We start from the raw sequence: 17,236 nt of genomic DNA, 5'->3' as shown, positions 1-17,236 counted from the left end.
CCATTACTTGATACCACCTCTCACAGTATCCTTGTAGACAAAATGACCAGAATACAGTTAGATAAAAGCATAATAAGATGGGTGAACAATTGGCTGATGGGTCAGACCCAGAGGGTTCTTCTAAATGGGGTTGCCTCAGGCTGGTTACCTGTCACTAGTGGGGTTCCCCAGGGCTCTGTTTTAGGACCAGTCCTCTTCAATGTTTTCATAAACAATTTGGAAGTAGGACTTGAAGGTTTTTTGAGCAAGTTTGCAGATAGTACCAATCTAGGAGGAGCTGTTGACTCTGTCGAGGTTGGTGAGGCTTTGCAGAGAGATCTAGACAAATAAGAGAGTTGAGCAATCACCAACAACATGAAGTTTAACAAGAGCAAGTCTTGGATTCTGCACCTGGGGAGGGACAACCCTAGCTATATATACAGGTTGGGGAAGGAGGGGAGCAAGATGCTGGAGAGCAGCCCCACAAAAAGGAATCTGGGGGTTTCAGTTGACAGCAAGCTGAACATGAGCCAGCAGTGTGCCTTGGAGGGCAGGAGGGCCAACCGTATCCTGGGGTGCATCAAGCACAGCATTGCTAGCTGGTCAAGGGAAGGGATTGTCCCACTATACTCTGCACTGGTGCAGCCTCACCTCAAGCACTGTGTGCAGTTTTGGGTGCCACAGTATAAGAAAGATATAAAACTGTTAGAGAGTGTCCAAATGAGGGCTACAAAGATAGTGAAGGGGAAGTGATAGAGGAGGGGAAGATGTATCAGGAGCAGCTGAAGTCACTTGGTTTGTTCAGCCTGGAGAAGAGAAAACTGTGAGGAGGCCTCTTTTCAGTCTACAACTTCCTCATGAGGGGGAGTAAAGGGGCAGGTGCTGATCTCTGCTCACTGGTGACCTCTGATAAGTACCTGAGGGAATGGCTTGAAGCTGTGACAAGGGCGGTTCAGGCTGGATATTAGGAAAAGGTTCTTCATCAAGAGAATGTTCAGGCACTGGAACAGGCTCCCCAGGGAAGTGGTCATGGTGCCAAGCCTGCTGCAATTCAAAAAGTATTTGGACAACACTCTCAGACACCTAGTCACTTGGTCTGATTTTTTGGGTGGCCCTTTGGGGACACAGGAGTTGGACTCGATCCTCATGGGTCCGTGGGTCAGGATATTCTGTGATTCTATGATACCAGTACACTGGGCTGTATAGCACAACCATTTGAATGAAGAAATTATCCTCCTTTTCTCAGTAGTTGTAAGGCCATGTAGTGGGTTTATGCAGGAAGGTTTTGGTAGCAGGGAGCTGCAGGGGGGCCTCTGTGAGAAGAATCCAGGAGCTGCCCCATGTTAGGTAAGGGCCAGTCTGAGCCAGCTCCAAAGGGACCCACAGCTGCTCAGAGCTGAGCCAATAGGCAATTTTGTTTGCACCTCTGTGAGATCATATTTAAGAAAAGGGGAAAAAAAAAATCATGCTGCACAACAGCAGCCAGGAGATAGAGGAAAGAGAAATAGCCTTGCAGACATCCAGGTCATTGAAGAAGGAGAGCAGGAAATGTTCCAGCCATGGAAGCTGAAGTTTCCCTGTGGCCTGTGCAGAGGCCCTTGGTGGAGCAGGCTGTCCCCCTACAGCCCATGAAGTATCACAGTGGAGCAGGTTTTCACACTGCAGGCCATGAAGGAGTCCACAGTGGAGCAGGTAGATGTTGCGTGAAAGAAGCTGCAGCCTGTGGAGAACCCCTGCGAGAGCAGACTCTGGGCCAGACCTGTAGCCCATGGAGAGGGGACCACACAGGAGCTGTTGACCTGGCAGGAGCTTCTGCACATGGGCGAAGCAATGTTGGGGCAGTGTGCTCCTGATGGATGGGCCCATGGTATGGACCCAAAATTAGAGCTGTTCTTGAAGGGCCGCTGCCAGTGGGAAGCCCATGCAGTATCAGTTCAGGAAGGACTGCATCCCATGGGAGGGACTCCACAGCGCAGGGGAGGAGAGTGACTGAGAAGGAGCAGCAGAGACTGCAGGCCTCATTTCCCCATTCCCTTGCACTGCTCAGGGGGAGCAGGTGGAAGAGAGTGGATGGGGGGAAGTTATTTTTGGCTTCTTTCCTTTGTTTCTCACTTCTCTAGTTTCCTAGTAATACGCAAAAAAAAAAAAATTACTAACCTCCCTACTCCAAGCCTATTTTGCCTGTCATGATAATTGTTGGGTGATCTCCATCCTTATCTCAATCCTTGAGCCCTTTGCATCATATTTTCTCCCTCTTTCCCTTTGAGGAGGGGGAGTGAGAGAGTAATTGTGGTAGAGCTCAGCTGCCCAGCAGAATAAAACTACCACAGGCCACATCTGAATGCTGCATTTGGTTTTGAGCTCCGAGTTGCTTTGTAGGGATACGAACCAGCAGTCGTAAAAGAAAATAGAAGTTCTAACTGGAACTACAGAAAATATGTTTCCTTCTGAGAGCAGTGAAGCACCAGAGCAGAGGACAAGAGAGATGGTAGAACCTTTCTTTGGAGATTTTCAAAGCTCATTAGGATAAATAGCTGAATTCAGTCTTCACAGTGCACCGAGCAAGAAGTTGGTCTAAGTATTTCCTGAAGCCCCTTCCTGACTTGTTCTGTGATTTTCTGCTGGCATATCCTTGCAAAATTGGCATTATTGATCAGCCTAAATTCTGCAGTGGAGTAAACAACCCCCCCCATATTACTCTTGAGGCTTAGCAAAAGACAATCTCCAGCCAAGAAATGGCCTCATATCAAATTTAGAGATGTCCTGTGAAGTGCACATATGAAAATATATTTTTCAACTTGTTCTTTTTTAATATTAAAGCACTCCAAATTTTGCATCTTTGCCTAGACTTCAGGGGTAAGCAAGGCAAGAGTCAAACACAAAGTCTGAGATTTCATCTGTGTAAATGAATGGGGTTTAGGTACCTGATAATAAGCCTTTAGTGCTATTTCACAGACATTTATACCTCCACAGTGTCACATAATAACACAAGCTTTAATACCTTTAATACCTCAAATTTAATACCTTAAATTTGAATACAGACCTGAGAGGCCTTACTGCTTTCTTTGTTCAAAATATTTACATCAATTTAAAAGAATGCAAGTATGTTCCCAAATAATCAGAGCTAGTCAGTATTTTCATCCTTCTTGGTGTCAGTATATTTTGTTTATCGATTAAAAACATATAATTAAGTGACTCTTACCTCTCCATTGGCAAAGCAATATAAAACTGCTACAAAAAAACCCTGTAAGAGACAGACAATAAAGATAAGTTAGATACCTGAAGTCTCAGTTTAGCGATGTCATTAGTATTAAAGTCATAAATATAAACAACATTTCCTAATTTTCAGAATGGAAACTAGCTATCTGTCTTCTCTTATTAGTGAAGTACCTATTAACTTGTTTTCCTATGGTGCCTTAGCAAAATTAAGGCACAATTGCAGGTGTTTTGGTGCAGATGCTAAAGAACAGAGTCTATACAACCTTATCTGATCTTACATTTTATCTACATTTTACTACAACATTATTTTTAAGACTACCACTGTTATACTGAAACTGCTACTTTTAGACTTATTAGACCTGTATCCAAAAATGCAAATATATTGTGTGTTCTGACTATTTTGAAAAGTCATTTCTCCTGTGAAACAGATTTAAGTAAACACCTTAAGAAAAAAAAAAAAAAAAAAAAAAAAAAAAAAAAAAAGATTTGAAATTTTAGAAATCAAACTTGTTTAAGATAAGCCAAAAATTACCCCTCCCATTTTCCTCCTCCCTGTCTTTGATCTCAAATCAAAACAGATTATGTGTATGCATCTCAGACTAACAGTCTGGCACAAATGTACAGATTTATGGCAATTGCTTCAGGAAATGAACTTCCTTTAGTATGTCTAAACACATCTATCGCACAGATTTTGATGAAGAGAATAAATGTTGTTGACTATCAGTCCCAAGGCAATGTTCATATAACAAGGAAAAAGGTGTCATAACCAGTTGATATCATTCATCTGTTTTCACATTCATACTTTTTTTTCCAGAGGTGTTTCTGTTTTTCTCATATAAAATCTTAAAAAGAAATTAATGTGTACAGCAGCTTCAATATTTTTTATTCATTGACCTGTAACAGTCTGAGCCAACAGTGAATTTTTCTAGCAATCCTGAAAAGTCTGGAACCACCTATTCTTTAAACATATGTCCAGTAAGTGTGAAAAAGAACAGTCTGTCTGCCACATCAGTGAAATAAAGGCAGGAGAAGTAGCAGTTGCAATTGCTTTATCCCTGTATTTTAATTCTACCCTATTTCGTGCTTCACCTGGATTGTGGTTGCAAGATCTAGGTACTTTTGCTATACCATTTATTAATGTAACTTTTAAATAATTCTCTGCATCTGGGTTATTTCACAGAAATATGAAAAAAAAATCACTAAATATTGTTCCACAGAGAAAGGTTCTGATGCATAAAAACAAGTTAAGTGGTTTAAAAAGCAGCCTTTTTTTTAGAAATTATTCTCTCTTTGGGTAGAAATTCCATGAAAATACAGTTCTCTGCCGTGTTTGTTTGTTTGCTCGTATATATTCTGAGCATGAGCTCTGAATTTGGACCCACAAGCACCACAAGCAGAAATAGGAGCCGAATTACTTGGTGCTGCTATGTCACAAGCTTTGTACCACCCATTACCAGAAATGTGGAAAGTCACCAAATTAGGAGAAAGCTTTATGAGTACTGATGGCACCTCTACGTTGAACAACGTTTCATAAATTTCTGTGTGAATTAAATCCACTGCTGCTGCAAAAGTAGAACATGCAATGACAGGGAGAAACACAGTAAATTCACATTAGTTGATGGCAAATTCAGCTGTGTACTCATGTTTGCTGTTTGTTTTATATCCTGATATTTTTAATGCTTCTTCCTTTGCCATACATAGAACTTTGTTCTTAGAAATCTTTCTTCTATTTCATGACTTCCAAGGCATACACCTTCTAAACGACCAGAATATGAAGCGAAAAGAAGCAGCAGAAATTCATAAGAAATATTCATTGGCATGCTATCCAATAGGAAAGGGTACATTCATGTGTAAGCCTCATAATTGTCCTCCAGTTCTAATGGCAATAAAAATATGATAAATGTCTCATTAAATAACTGTCTTTAATATACCATAAGCCAGTATTTTATCATGTGCAGTCCATATGCACCAGGTGGCCAAGATGATGAGATCGCCCCACTTTCTGAAATAAAGAAGCATCATAGCATCAAGGCTGGGCGCTCTTCAAGAGGGAAATCTTAATGGCTCAGGAACGGTCTGTTCCCACGTGCCCAAAGACGAGCTGGCGGGGAAGAAGACCAGCCTGGCTCAACAGAGAATTGTGGCTTGATCTTAGGAGAAAAAAGAGGGTTTATAATCTTTGGAAAAGTGGGCAGGCCACTAGGGAGGACTTTAAGGATGTAGCGAGGCTGTGCAGGGACAAAATTAGGAAGGCCAAAGCTCATCTGGAGCTCAATCTGGCTACTGCCATTAAAGATAACAAAAAATGTTTCTATAAATACATCAACACAAAAAGGAGGACTAAGGAGAATCTCCATCCTTTACTGGATGCGGGGGGAAACTTAGTTACAAGAGATGAGGAAAAGGCGGAGGTGCTCAATGCCTTCTTTGCCTCAGACTTTAGCGGCAATATCGGTTGTTCTCTGGATACCCAGTACCCTGAGCTGGTGGAAGGGGATGGGGAGCAGGATGTGGCACTCACTATCCATGAAGAACTGGTTGGTGACCTGCTAAGGCACTTGGATGTGCACAAGTCGATGGGTCCGGATGGGATCCACCCAAGGGTACTGAGAGAACTGGCAGAGGAGCTGGCCAAGCCACTGTCCATCATTTACCAGCAGTCCTGGCTATCGGGGGAGGTCCCAGTTGACTGGCGGCTAGCAAATGTGACGCCCATCTACAAGAAGGGCCGGAGGGCAGACCCGGGAAACTACAGGCCTGTAAGTTTGCCCTCAGTGCCAGGGAAGCTCATGGAGCAGATCCTCCTGAGAGTCATCACGCAGCACTTGCAGGGCAAGCTGGCGATCAGGCCCAGTCAGCATGGGTTTATGAAAGGCAGGTCCTGCTTGATGAACCTGATCTCCTTCTATGACAAAGTGACGCGCTGGGTGGACGAGGGAAAGGCTGTGGATGTGGTCTACCTTGACTTCAGCAAGGCTTTTGACACTGTCTCCCACAGCATTCTCCTCAAGAAACTGGCTGCTCTTAGCTTGGACTGGCGCACGCTTCGTTGGGTTAGAAACTGGCTGGATAGCCGGGCCCAAAGAGTCGTGGTGAATGGAGTCAAGTCCAGTTGGAGGCCAGTCACTAGTGGCGTCCCCCAGGGCTCGGTGCTGGGGCTGGTCCTCTTTAATGTCCTCTTTAATATCTTCATCGATGATCTGGACGAGGGCATTGAGTGCACCCTCAGTAAGTTTGCAGATGACATCAAGTTATGCGCGTGTGTCGATCTGCTTGAGGGCAGGAAAGCTCTGCAGGAGGATCTGGATAGGCTGCACCGATGGGCTGAGGTCAACTGCATGAAGTTCAACAAGGCCAAGTGCCAGGTCCTGCACCTGGGGCGCAATAAACCCAAGCAGAGCTACAGGCTGGGAGAGGAATGGTTGGAGAGCTGCCAGGCAGAGAAGGACCTGGGAGTGATGGTTGATAGTCGGCTGAATATGAGCCAGCAGTGTGCTCAGATGGCCAAGGTGGCCAACAGCATCCTGGCTTGTATAAGAAGCAGTGTGGCCAGCAGGCCAGGGGGAAGTGTTCGTCCCCCTGCACTCGGCTCTGGTGAGGCCGCACCTCGAGTACTGTGTTCAGTTTTGGGCCCCTCGCTACAAGAAGGACATTGAGGTGCTTGAGCGGGTGCAGAGAAAGGTGACGAAGCTGGTGAGGGGCCTGGAGAACAAGTCCTACGAGGAGCAGCTGAGGGAGCTGGGCTTGTTCAGCCTGGAGAAAAGGAGGCTCAGGGGTGACCTCTCTAGAGGTACCTTAAAGGAGGCTGTAGTGAGGTGGGGGTTGGCCTGTTCTCCCACGTGCCTGGTGACAGGACGAGGGGGAATGGGCTTAAGTTGAGCCAGGGGAGTTTTAGGTTAGATGTTAGGAAGAACTTCTTTACCGAAAGGGTTGTTAGGCATTGGAACAGGCTGCCCAGGGAAGTGGTTGAGTCACCATCCCTGGAAGTCTTTAAAAGACGTTTAGATGTAGAGCTTAGGGATATGGTTTAGTGGGGATTGTTAGCGTTAGGTCAGAGGTTGGACTCGATGATCTTGAGGTCTCTTCCAGCCTAGAAATTCTGTGTGATTCTGTGTGATAGCTAGAAAAGAACTCTTATTTAGAATTTATTTTTTGATTTTTGAAAATGTTTGAGTTAAAACCTCCAGATGAGATCCCAGATAACTTGTTTTATTTAGCAAAACAGTTTAACTGTGCTTTAAAACTACTGAGAAGACATACAGATTAAACAAATGTAATTTTTTTCTTCTAAACTTGCCATATGTCAGAGCATCTGCATGTTTCTCTAAATGAAATGAAGTTTCTAGCAGGGTTGAGTAAGTTCTCTTCTATATCAGTCTTATTTTAAAAGCCAGTAAATAAAGTTTTCACTTAATATGGTTGTGTTGCTTAAAATAACATCTAGACACTGCAATCTCTCCAAGTAAGGATATGTTTATCTGAGGAACATGCACTTCCACACAATATCAGCCAGTCCTCTTAGGGATGGTTCTAGATGAACTCCCTTCTGCCTGCCTGGATGGTTTTCCCCTTCAAACTATGTGCGAAATTTTTCATTAGTGGTTCAGTAACAGTGTCAAATCATTGATGCATACACCATCCACCAGTGCATACTGACAAGTTAAATGCAAATATTACAATAAATTGTGGGGAAAGCGTTTTGATGTCTTCATGTCTCAGAAAATAGCAGAGGGCACAGGTATGTCAAAAATAAGTGAACTGGTGAGTAATAAGGATTTCTGGGTAGAGATCTTCCTTAGCACCACATTAAAGAAAGGAGACCTGAAGATAACTGTCCTATATCACCAAGATGTTTAAGGCAGGAAGATATAGCAGGGTAAGAGTGCTTTCACTGATCTCTTATATATCATCTTTCATGGGCAAAGGACAACTTTGCTAAGAAGGTAGTTTAACAGGAGTACTACATGAAAAAAATACTCGTTACTCAGCAACTTTATATAATACATATTGAAGCAGACAGCAATGTACAGTCCTGAATGACTGGCATTTTCATTCTTTGTCATTTTTGAACTGTAAAACAAATAGTTACAGTCAAATATGTGTACTTGTGCATAAGTGATTATCTAAGAAACACCATTCATTTTCAGTAATAGCTAGCTGTGGAATTTGGACTACTTAGCATTAACCAATGTAATTGAGTGTGGTTCCTTCACACCTTCATGTTTGCAGCCCAAGATACAAGGGTGCAGAGCTGCCAGAACTTTACACTTTCCTTCACTGCTTCAAGTTTGTTCATACTTACACCCTACAAAGGCAGGGTTCTAAAAGGGAGTCAAGTGCACAAATATCTTTAAAACACTCCACTGACTGTGGAAAAATTGTTTCCAAGGTGGGGAGTTTTTTTTCTGTCTGCAGATGCTAGTCCATCTATCTGTTTCACCCATGAAAGCTTACTGACAAATCTCACCAGAACTCCAGAAGATTTTTCACATGTGAAATTCTCTCTGTGAATTTTTCATCATCTCAGTCTTACAATATATTTAAAGACGTTACAGGCTGGAGTATAACATTAAAAAATAATACTATATGTCTGTGGTATCTACATGTGAACAACATACATATGTGGATATCTGACCCCTAAAAAGTACTTGCAAAAGAGTACTTACATGAAATGAGCTCATTGTCAGCTGAATGAAAAGTCTGATATATCTTGAAAGTCCTTGCACATGTTCATCAGTGATGAAGGTAAATATAAATTCATGAATCCCCAACAATGGAATCAGAACAAGTGTAGATCTTGCCAATCTTAAAAAGAAAATGTTTGATTATGGTATTATTTAACATCCTTTGTAAAAGGTTAAAATTAATCTACAAAGAAAATATTCCAGAAATTATTTTTCTGCTAACCAGGGAGATGAGCAAATGTGATGCCCATCTACAAAATGGCAAGAAGGAGGATTTGGGGTATTACAGGCCTGTCAGTCTGACTTTGGTGTAAAGGAAGGTGATGGAGCAGGTCATCTTGAATGTCATCACACAATACATACAGGACCACCAGGTTATCAGACCCAGTCAGCATGGGTTTATGAAAGGCAGGTCCTGCCTTACTAACCTGAACAACAATACAAGGGAAAGGCTGTGGATGTTGTATATTTGGACTTTAGCAATGCATTTGGTACTGTTTCCCATATCTTTCTCTTGGAGAAACTGGCTGCTCATGGGTTGAATGGATGTACTGTCTGCTGGGTACAAAACTGGCTGCATGGCCAGGCCCAAATTGTTGTGAATGGAGTTAAATCTGTTTGGCAGCTGGTCACTAGTGGTGTTCCTCAGGGCTCAGTATTTGGTTCAGTTTTGTTTAACGTTTTAAGCAGTGATCTTGATGAGAAGATCAAGTGCACCCTCAGTAAGTCTGCAGCTGACACCATGTTGTGTGAGAGCATTGATCTGCTTGAGGCTAAGAAGGATCTTCAGAGAGATATGCATAGCCTACACTGATGAGCTGCATCCAATTTCATGACTTTCAACCAAACAGTATAGATGTGGGCACAACTGGCTGGAAAAGTGCCCAGCAGAAAAGGACCTGGAGTGTTAGTCATAGAATCACAGAATCATCATAAAATATTTTGGGAGGTGCTCCATCTCTTTGATCATCCTTGTGGCTCTCCCCTGGACTCGTTCTAATACGTACATATTCTTCATGTGCTGGGGGTCCCAGAGCTGAATGCAGTGGTCCAGGTGGGGTCTCGAGAGCAGAGCAGAAGGGGAGAATAACTTCCCTTGCCCTGCTGGCCATGCTTATTTTGAAAGCAGCGCAGGATACAGTTGGTTTTCTGGGCTGCAATTGCACACACTGCTGGCTTATGTTGAGCTTCTCGTCAACCAACACCCTCAAGTCCTTCTCCTCATAGCTGTGCTCAATTCATTCTCCACCCAGCCTGTATTTGTGCTTGGGATTGCCTTGGCCCAGATCCAGGACCTTGCACTTGGCCTTATTGAACCTTATTAAGTTCATACAGGCCCACCTCTCATGTCTGTCAAGGTCTCTCTGGATGCCATCCCTTTCCTCCAACATGTTGACTGCACCACACAGGTTAGTGTCATTGGCAAACTTGCTGAGGGTGCACTTACCCCACTGTCCATGTCACCTATAAAGATGTTATAGCTGGTCCCCCAATACTGACCTCTGAGGAACACCACTAATCGTTACTGATCTCCGCTTGGACATTGAGCCAGTTACCACAACACTTTGAGTGCAATCATCCAGCCAATTCCTTACCTACGAAGTGGTCCATCCGTCAATTCCATGTCTCTCTAATTTAGAGACAAGAATTTCATGTGGGTCAGTGTCAAATGCTTTGCACAAGTCCAGGTAGATGATGTCAGTTGCTCTTTCAGATAGGTCCACCAATGCTTTAGCGCCCTACTAGAAGGCTATCAGATTTGGCAGACGTGACCTGCCCTTTCTGAAGCTATGCTGGATGTCACCAATCACCTCCCTATTTTCCATGTGCCTTAGCATAGTTTCCAGGAGTAAACTAGGTCAACAGCCAACACGTGATCTTGAGCCAGTAGTGTGCCCAAGTGGACAAGGAGGCCAATGCCATTCTGGCCTGCCCCAGAAATAGTGTGGCCAGCAGGACTAAGGAAGCGATTGTCCCTCAGTACTCAGCACTGATGGGAAGGAATATGGAATATGGAAATAGGTTCCTTGTTGAGGATTTAATATTGGAATTTACTAGGAACTTAATACTGGAATGGCCTCCCACTCCCCCCCCATCCAGTTCACAGAATCACAGAATTGTAAGGGTTGAAAGTGACCTCCAGATATCATTGGGACCAACTCTCCTGCCAATGCAGGTTCTCTAGAGCAGGTTGCACAGGTAAGCGTCCAGATGGGTCTTGAATATCTCCAGAGAAGGAGTCTCCTCAACCTTCCTGGGCAGCCTGTTCCAGTGCTCTGTCACACTCACTGTGAAGAAGTTCCTTCGCATATTGGTGTGGAACTTCCTGTGCTCCATTTTGTGGCCATTACCCCTTGTCCTGTCTCCACAGACCACTAAAAAGAGGTTGGCCATATCCCTTAAAAAGGTTGGCCATATCCCCTAAGTTGCATTAGACAATAAAATACTTCATATAAGTAAGGTAGGACTGTAGTAGGAGACAGGGCTTCACAAAGTTGTTAATAACAAATGATACTAAGAATTGGAAAGAGATTAAATATGTAAAACAGCATATCCTCTGGTTTCCATTTGTTTAATTGCAGTTTTCATATTACATGTGATTTCCTGGCTTGACCTTGCAGCTCTCTTGTCCTTCACTATGGACTTGTCTGATGACCACTGGACAACTGACTATCTTGACTACTTTCATTGGACCTGCCCTGATCATTATAGTACTATGAGTCTATGCCCCTTGTCAATTAGATCACTGCTCCTGCCTGCCTTGCTGTCGTCCTTTGCTTCTGGTTCACCTGCTCTTGCTGAGCAACCTGTCCTTGATGTTCCCATAAAGTGGGAACATGTTCGTGCAGAGGTCAGTTCTAGGACTTCATGTAAGACATGCTGCACCATTGAGACTCTGGCTAGGAAACAACACAGGAAGGCTAGCAAGAGTGCAGACTAAGGCTAGCTTTCTCATCTGGATTTACAAGAAGAAGAGGGATATTCTTCAATCAATGGTGTCTGTGTCTGTGAAAAAGACATAAATGCTAGTGTCACCTAGGAATGTCCCACAAATCTTCTGAACCTCCTTTTCTTTTGAGGGCCCTTTGTCACAATCAAGGAAAATAAAAGCGTCACAGCAGTTAAGACTATCTTTGTATAGTCTAGTTACATGAGTGCAGAAGTCTTATGGCGTTGCAAACTCCTTGAGAAAATACCCATAATGCTCAGCACACAGGCAATAACTTATCCTCCTTACTCAGATGAGAAACTATTTGTGGAACCTGTTTCCCTATTTGGCTTTCATATATCAAATTCTGAATACCTTTTACATTGGTGGTGGTAGGTAAATGTGTAGTTTGCAAGTTCACATTGGGAATATTCTGACGCATTAAAGAAAAAAAAAAAAAAAGACTAGGATTTCTTCGTGTTTATTACATACCTGTATTTGTAGTCATGAAAGCTCATCTGCTGGGCTTTCAGTTTGGAAATCAGCATCCTTAGAATTTTTAAGAAGATGCCAAAATTAACCTTGAAAGAAAATATATATTGGTTGTTTACACAAGATTTGATGTCATTATTCATATGGCTATAAAAGAGTCATAAAATTTGCATTAAATATTTGTAAAACCTGATGTTAAATAACCAGAATGCAACTGTGTTCAGGTCAGAACAGAAGCAGGTTATTAGTACAGCCTTGGGAGAGAGCACAGAGCAGTAGTGACAGGTTATGCTGATAGGCTGTGCTCTCTCCCAGTGAGACACTTATAGCATTAATGTACCTTTAAGTTATAAAACTTTTCACCAAAATTAGTCAGATAGGCAGGATGTGGTTGAACAACAGCAGCACTTGGAATTCTCTAGATAAGTACTTTCTAGTCAACCAGATAAGGAAGCTCTGGGCAGTGCATCCATTTACAAATAACTCAATGTTAATAAAATTGTTCTGACTTGACTGAGACTAACCTGACAATATTTCCCATCTAGTGTGGCCTGCAAAGGCCTTTACAGCATTAACTATTTTACTTCCACAAACAAAAAGCCCTATACAAAAAAATAATTCAAGTTGTGCAGTTAGGAAATTTAACATTGCCTTATTTCAGCCTGATTTACATGTATGTTATGATTTGTGATCTTCCATTACAAAATTATGTTTTAATTTTAACATGGAATGGTGTTTCCCAATTTGGTCAATGGACACTTATTCAGGACTACTTTTCTTGTCTTCATTTGTTGTATAGTCCTGTTATTGTCCTGTATAAAAAATCATACACTTTTCATACTGTTCTCTACAAATGTGCACAGATAGATCTTTAAAATATCAAAGGGCGATAAGGAGATATTATTCTCTTTAAAACAGACACCTGAAAATGGAAACATAAATAGATGGAGTTCCAAAGTGTAAGATCTCAGTAATTCAAGTTGGTTTGGTTTGATTTTTTTCAGAGGAAAAAGAGTCATCATTATGTCACAGGGGCATAATGAGGTTCTCACCAGCCCACCTCTCATGTCTGTCAAGAGCCCTCTGGATGCCATCCTTTCCCTCCAGCCTGTTAACTGCACAACACAGCTTAGTGTCATTGGCAAACTTTTCAGTTCCTCAGTTCTTTGCACTGATTTACACCAGCAAAGATTATGCCCTACCATGTCACTAGCTAACAGGAAATCATGCAGAAATATCTTTATTAAAAGGTGTTTTTAAACTACTGATACTCTCCATCCAAGTGCTATTCTTCAAATTATTTATGAATTCATTCCTAACTCTTAGATCTGTTTAGTTTCATGTTATTCAGGGAACTTGCTCTGGGTTGAGCATACTAACATCAATGAATGTAACATTCTTACAACAAAAGTAAAACTCTTGGATCTCTTTAATATAATAGAAATTCTAGTATTTGTTTTTGCTTGTTATGTTCCACTAGCTGTTTATTTTCTACCCAAGCTCCAAAAATGTAAATTGGCAATCCAGTCTTCCTTCAGAATTAGACATATCCAGGAAGAAATAGGTTCAGATCCCCTCAGTTTTGGACTTTGTCTGTCTTGAACTCTCACTCAGTTTTGGGGCAGTTTCAGTCTTGAACACTTTCAGCTTGTGTCTCTTCTCAACAATCAGGCCTCTTCCCTTTCTTTTCTGGCTCTTCTCTCCACTGTCTTTTTGAGATAAACAGACAGACAGAGACAAAGAGCTCTATTGCCCTTCAAGTTATTTACTTTTCATTGACTGCTTGTTAAATGTGTTTCTCTGCTTCACATCTATGTCCACTTTCTCTCTCCTATGGCTTTCTCCAACTCAGCAGCAGCAAAACAGTCCATTGTTTCTTTGCAAAAGTAATAATTTCTACAGCTTTTCTCCATTGTAACAGAAAACAATGTTCTTTCCACATGCATCAGTGCCTCAGTATTGCACTTTGAGCAATCCTTGCATAAGTAAAGAACATCTCTTCTGTACATTTGCTATCTCAGAAAGATTAACAATATGCTAAACTAATCACCTATTCCTCTAATCCTTTTATGCCTTGCTGGCTTTGTAAAAAAAAAGATAATTATGGATAGACACCATAGCCCCACCTATCAAAAATCTGTGCTCACAATTATGTCCTCATGAATTGTTCTGTTCATGCTTTTTTCATCTCTTCATTATCACCCAATTTCAAGTTTAGTCTTCTGTGCAATTTTATTATTATTTTAAACTGTACCTTAGTCTTATCAAGCCATGCTCCAGTTTATTCCATTCTTCTGATGCCTGATAAGAGCTTTCTCTCCATGACCATTTTTACTTTCTGTTGCTAGTTCTCTCTGTCCTTGTTATCACATGAATTTACTCTGTAGATGCTCACCACATTGTAGGACTCTCCAAAGTCAGCTGCTCACTGCATGAAGTTAGGCTAAAATTATGAGCAGCAAAAGGCTTTGTGTTTGTGCAGAACTGTGCAGAATTCACTGCATAGATACACAGCAGTGTTTTGAGAGACTATTACTGAAATTCTTGTTGCTTACAGATAGACAAAGTGAAGCTATGTCTAGCCCCACGAAGTAAGAGATCTCATCTACAGTCTTTTCTATCTCATGTCCTCCAGTCCAAGGATTGGATTACACTGGGAGAAAGCGTCACAAAAGCCGTATTTGTGTATGATATTGGAAAAGATAAAATAATTCTTACTGTAATGGAAAACAACATAGGTCCTCGGATGATCCACCAGATTCCCATGTGATCATTTGTTCCCCAGCACCTGCAGAATAATTTGAATGATAATTACATTATTTTCATATAAATAAATTAGAAAGCTGAAATAATGTATATATTTCAAAGGGAATTTGACAAATTTTATTTTTTTTAGGTGACATTCAGGAGCAATTGAATTAAAATAGGCGGAGTCTCACCAACAACTGCTATGTTTTCTGAAAATCTTTCCATTAGGATCTTGAGAGAAGTTTCCATAGGTTGTGTACTTGGCAAACTCTTGTCCCTCTCTAATATGCCCTTGTAAGACTTCACTGGGAGTACTGCTTCCAGGTCTGGGGACCCCAGCACAAGAAAGATGTGAGTCTGATAGAGAAGAGCCATGAAGATGATCAGAGGGCTGGAGTACCTATTCTATGAAGAAAGGCTGAAAGAGCTCGGGTAGTTGAGCCTGGAGAAGAGAAGGCTCTATGGTGACCATATTGAAGCTTTTCAATACTTAAAGGGGTCTTATAAAAAAGATGTAGGGTGGGTTTTTTTTGTTTGTTTGGTTTTTGTTTTTACATGGGCAGGTACTGATAGGACAAGGGAGAACAGATTAAACTGAAAGTGGGGAGATTTAAAGTAGATGTTAGGAGGAAATTCTTTACTATGAGAGTGGTGAGACACTGGAACAAGTTGCCCAGAGAAGTTGTGGATGTCCAATTCTTGGAGGTGTTTGAGACTAGTTTGGATGAGGCCCTGGGCAACCTGATGTAGTGGGTGGCATCCCTGACCACGGCAGGGGGTTGGAACTAGATGGTCATTAAGATCCCTTCCAACCCAGGGTATTCTATGATTCTTTGGATCCCCACAATAACTTTATGTGGCACTGAACCTTCGTAGTGGGATAAATCTTACTGAAATTTAGTCATTTAAATCCATAAACTGGAAAAGGATAAGCTGCAAACTGTGACTGCTTTTTGACTAACTAAAAAGTATGCATCCTGTCTCTGGGAATAGAATGGAATGGAATGGAATGGAATGGAATGGAATGGAATGGTTCAGCTGGAAAGGATCTAGAAAGACCATTAAGACCAACTGCCTGGTTAACTGAAAGATAAAGTATATTAATTAGGTAATTTTCCAAATGACTCTTGAACACTGACAGGCACGGGGCATCAACTATCTCACTAGGAAACCAGTGTTTGGCCACCCTCAGTGTAAAGAATTTTTCCCTTATATCTGGTGTGAACTTTAGTGACCAGCGGTAGGACCCAAGGGGATGGTGTCAAGCTGCCACAGGGGAGGGTCAGGCTGGACATCAGGAAGAGGTTCTTCACTGTGAGGGTGGTTGCACTTTGGAACAGGCTCCCATGAACTTTCCATGGCACTACTTTGTACAATTCTCACTCATTATGTCATCAGTTGCCAGGTAGAAGAGACCGGCACCTCCATCCCTGCTTCCTCTCCTCTGGTAGCTGTGGAGAGCAATGTGGTCACCTCTTGGCTTTCTCTTTTCCAGATTAGATAACACAGGTGCCCTCAGCTTTTCCTCATATGACATGCCTTCCAGTCCAGCTTTGTTGCTCTATTCTGGACACTTTCAAAGACCTTAATATCCTTTTAATATTTTGGAGGCCAGAACAGCATGGAATATTCAAGTTGAGTCCACACAAATTCTAAATACAGCTGGAGAATCACTTCTTTTACTGGCTGGCCATGCTGTATTTAATGCACCCCAAAATGCAGTTTGCCCTCTTGGCTGTCAGGGCACACTACTACTGGCTCATGTGGAACCTCCTGTTGACCAAAACTCCCCAGATCCCTTTCTGCTGGGCCATTCTAGAGCCACTCATCTCCCAGTCTGTTTCTGTGTCTGGCATTACACTGTCCCATGCACAGAACACTACACTTTTTTTATTGAGTTTCAAGCCTTTGCTAATCACCCGCTGCTCCAATCTAACTAGACCCCTCTTCATGCTCTTGTCCCTCCTGGGAGTTTTTGAGTTTTTGATGATATTGAACTTCCCAGTTCAATATCATCAGCAAAACTGCTGAGGATGCATTACAATCCTGCATCCATATTACTGGTAAAAATGATGAATAGAACTGACCCTGAAACTGAGTCATTCACTAACTTCCTGTCAGCAGGAAAATGTCTTCTTTTCTCCTGATTCAACCTTCTAATTTTTCATATGAAAATGTTCTTTCT

The 17,236-nt window shown here is 42.1% G+C and overlaps 1 protein-coding gene across 2 annotated transcripts in view; it reads right to left on the bottom strand.

The window, feature by feature from the left end:
• Positions 1-17,236, bottom strand: part of GLP2R (glucagon like peptide 2 receptor) — a 53,296-nt gene that overhangs the window by 6,757 nt on the left and 29,303 nt on the right. For both annotated transcript variants that reach the window (XM_084492211.1, XM_084492212.1), the window contains 4 exons: positions 15,022-15,091; positions 12,304-12,392; positions 8,865-9,003; positions 3,182-3,223 (listed from right to left, as the gene is read on the bottom strand). In XM_084492211.1, the coding sequence (XP_084348337.1) occupies positions 3,182-3,223; positions 8,865-9,003; positions 12,304-12,392; positions 15,022-15,091 (340 nt within the window). The remainder of the gene's footprint in view (positions 1-3,181; positions 3,224-8,864; positions 9,004-12,303; positions 12,393-15,021; positions 15,092-17,236) is intronic.

The sequence above is a fragment of the Aythya ferina genome (assembly GCF_964211825.1).
Source record: "Aythya ferina genome assembly, chromosome: 18".
In the NCBI taxonomy this organism is placed as follows: domain Eukaryota; kingdom Metazoa; phylum Chordata; class Aves; order Anseriformes; family Anatidae; genus Aythya; species Aythya ferina.
This window is presented reverse-complemented; position numbering and strand designations above follow the sequence as displayed.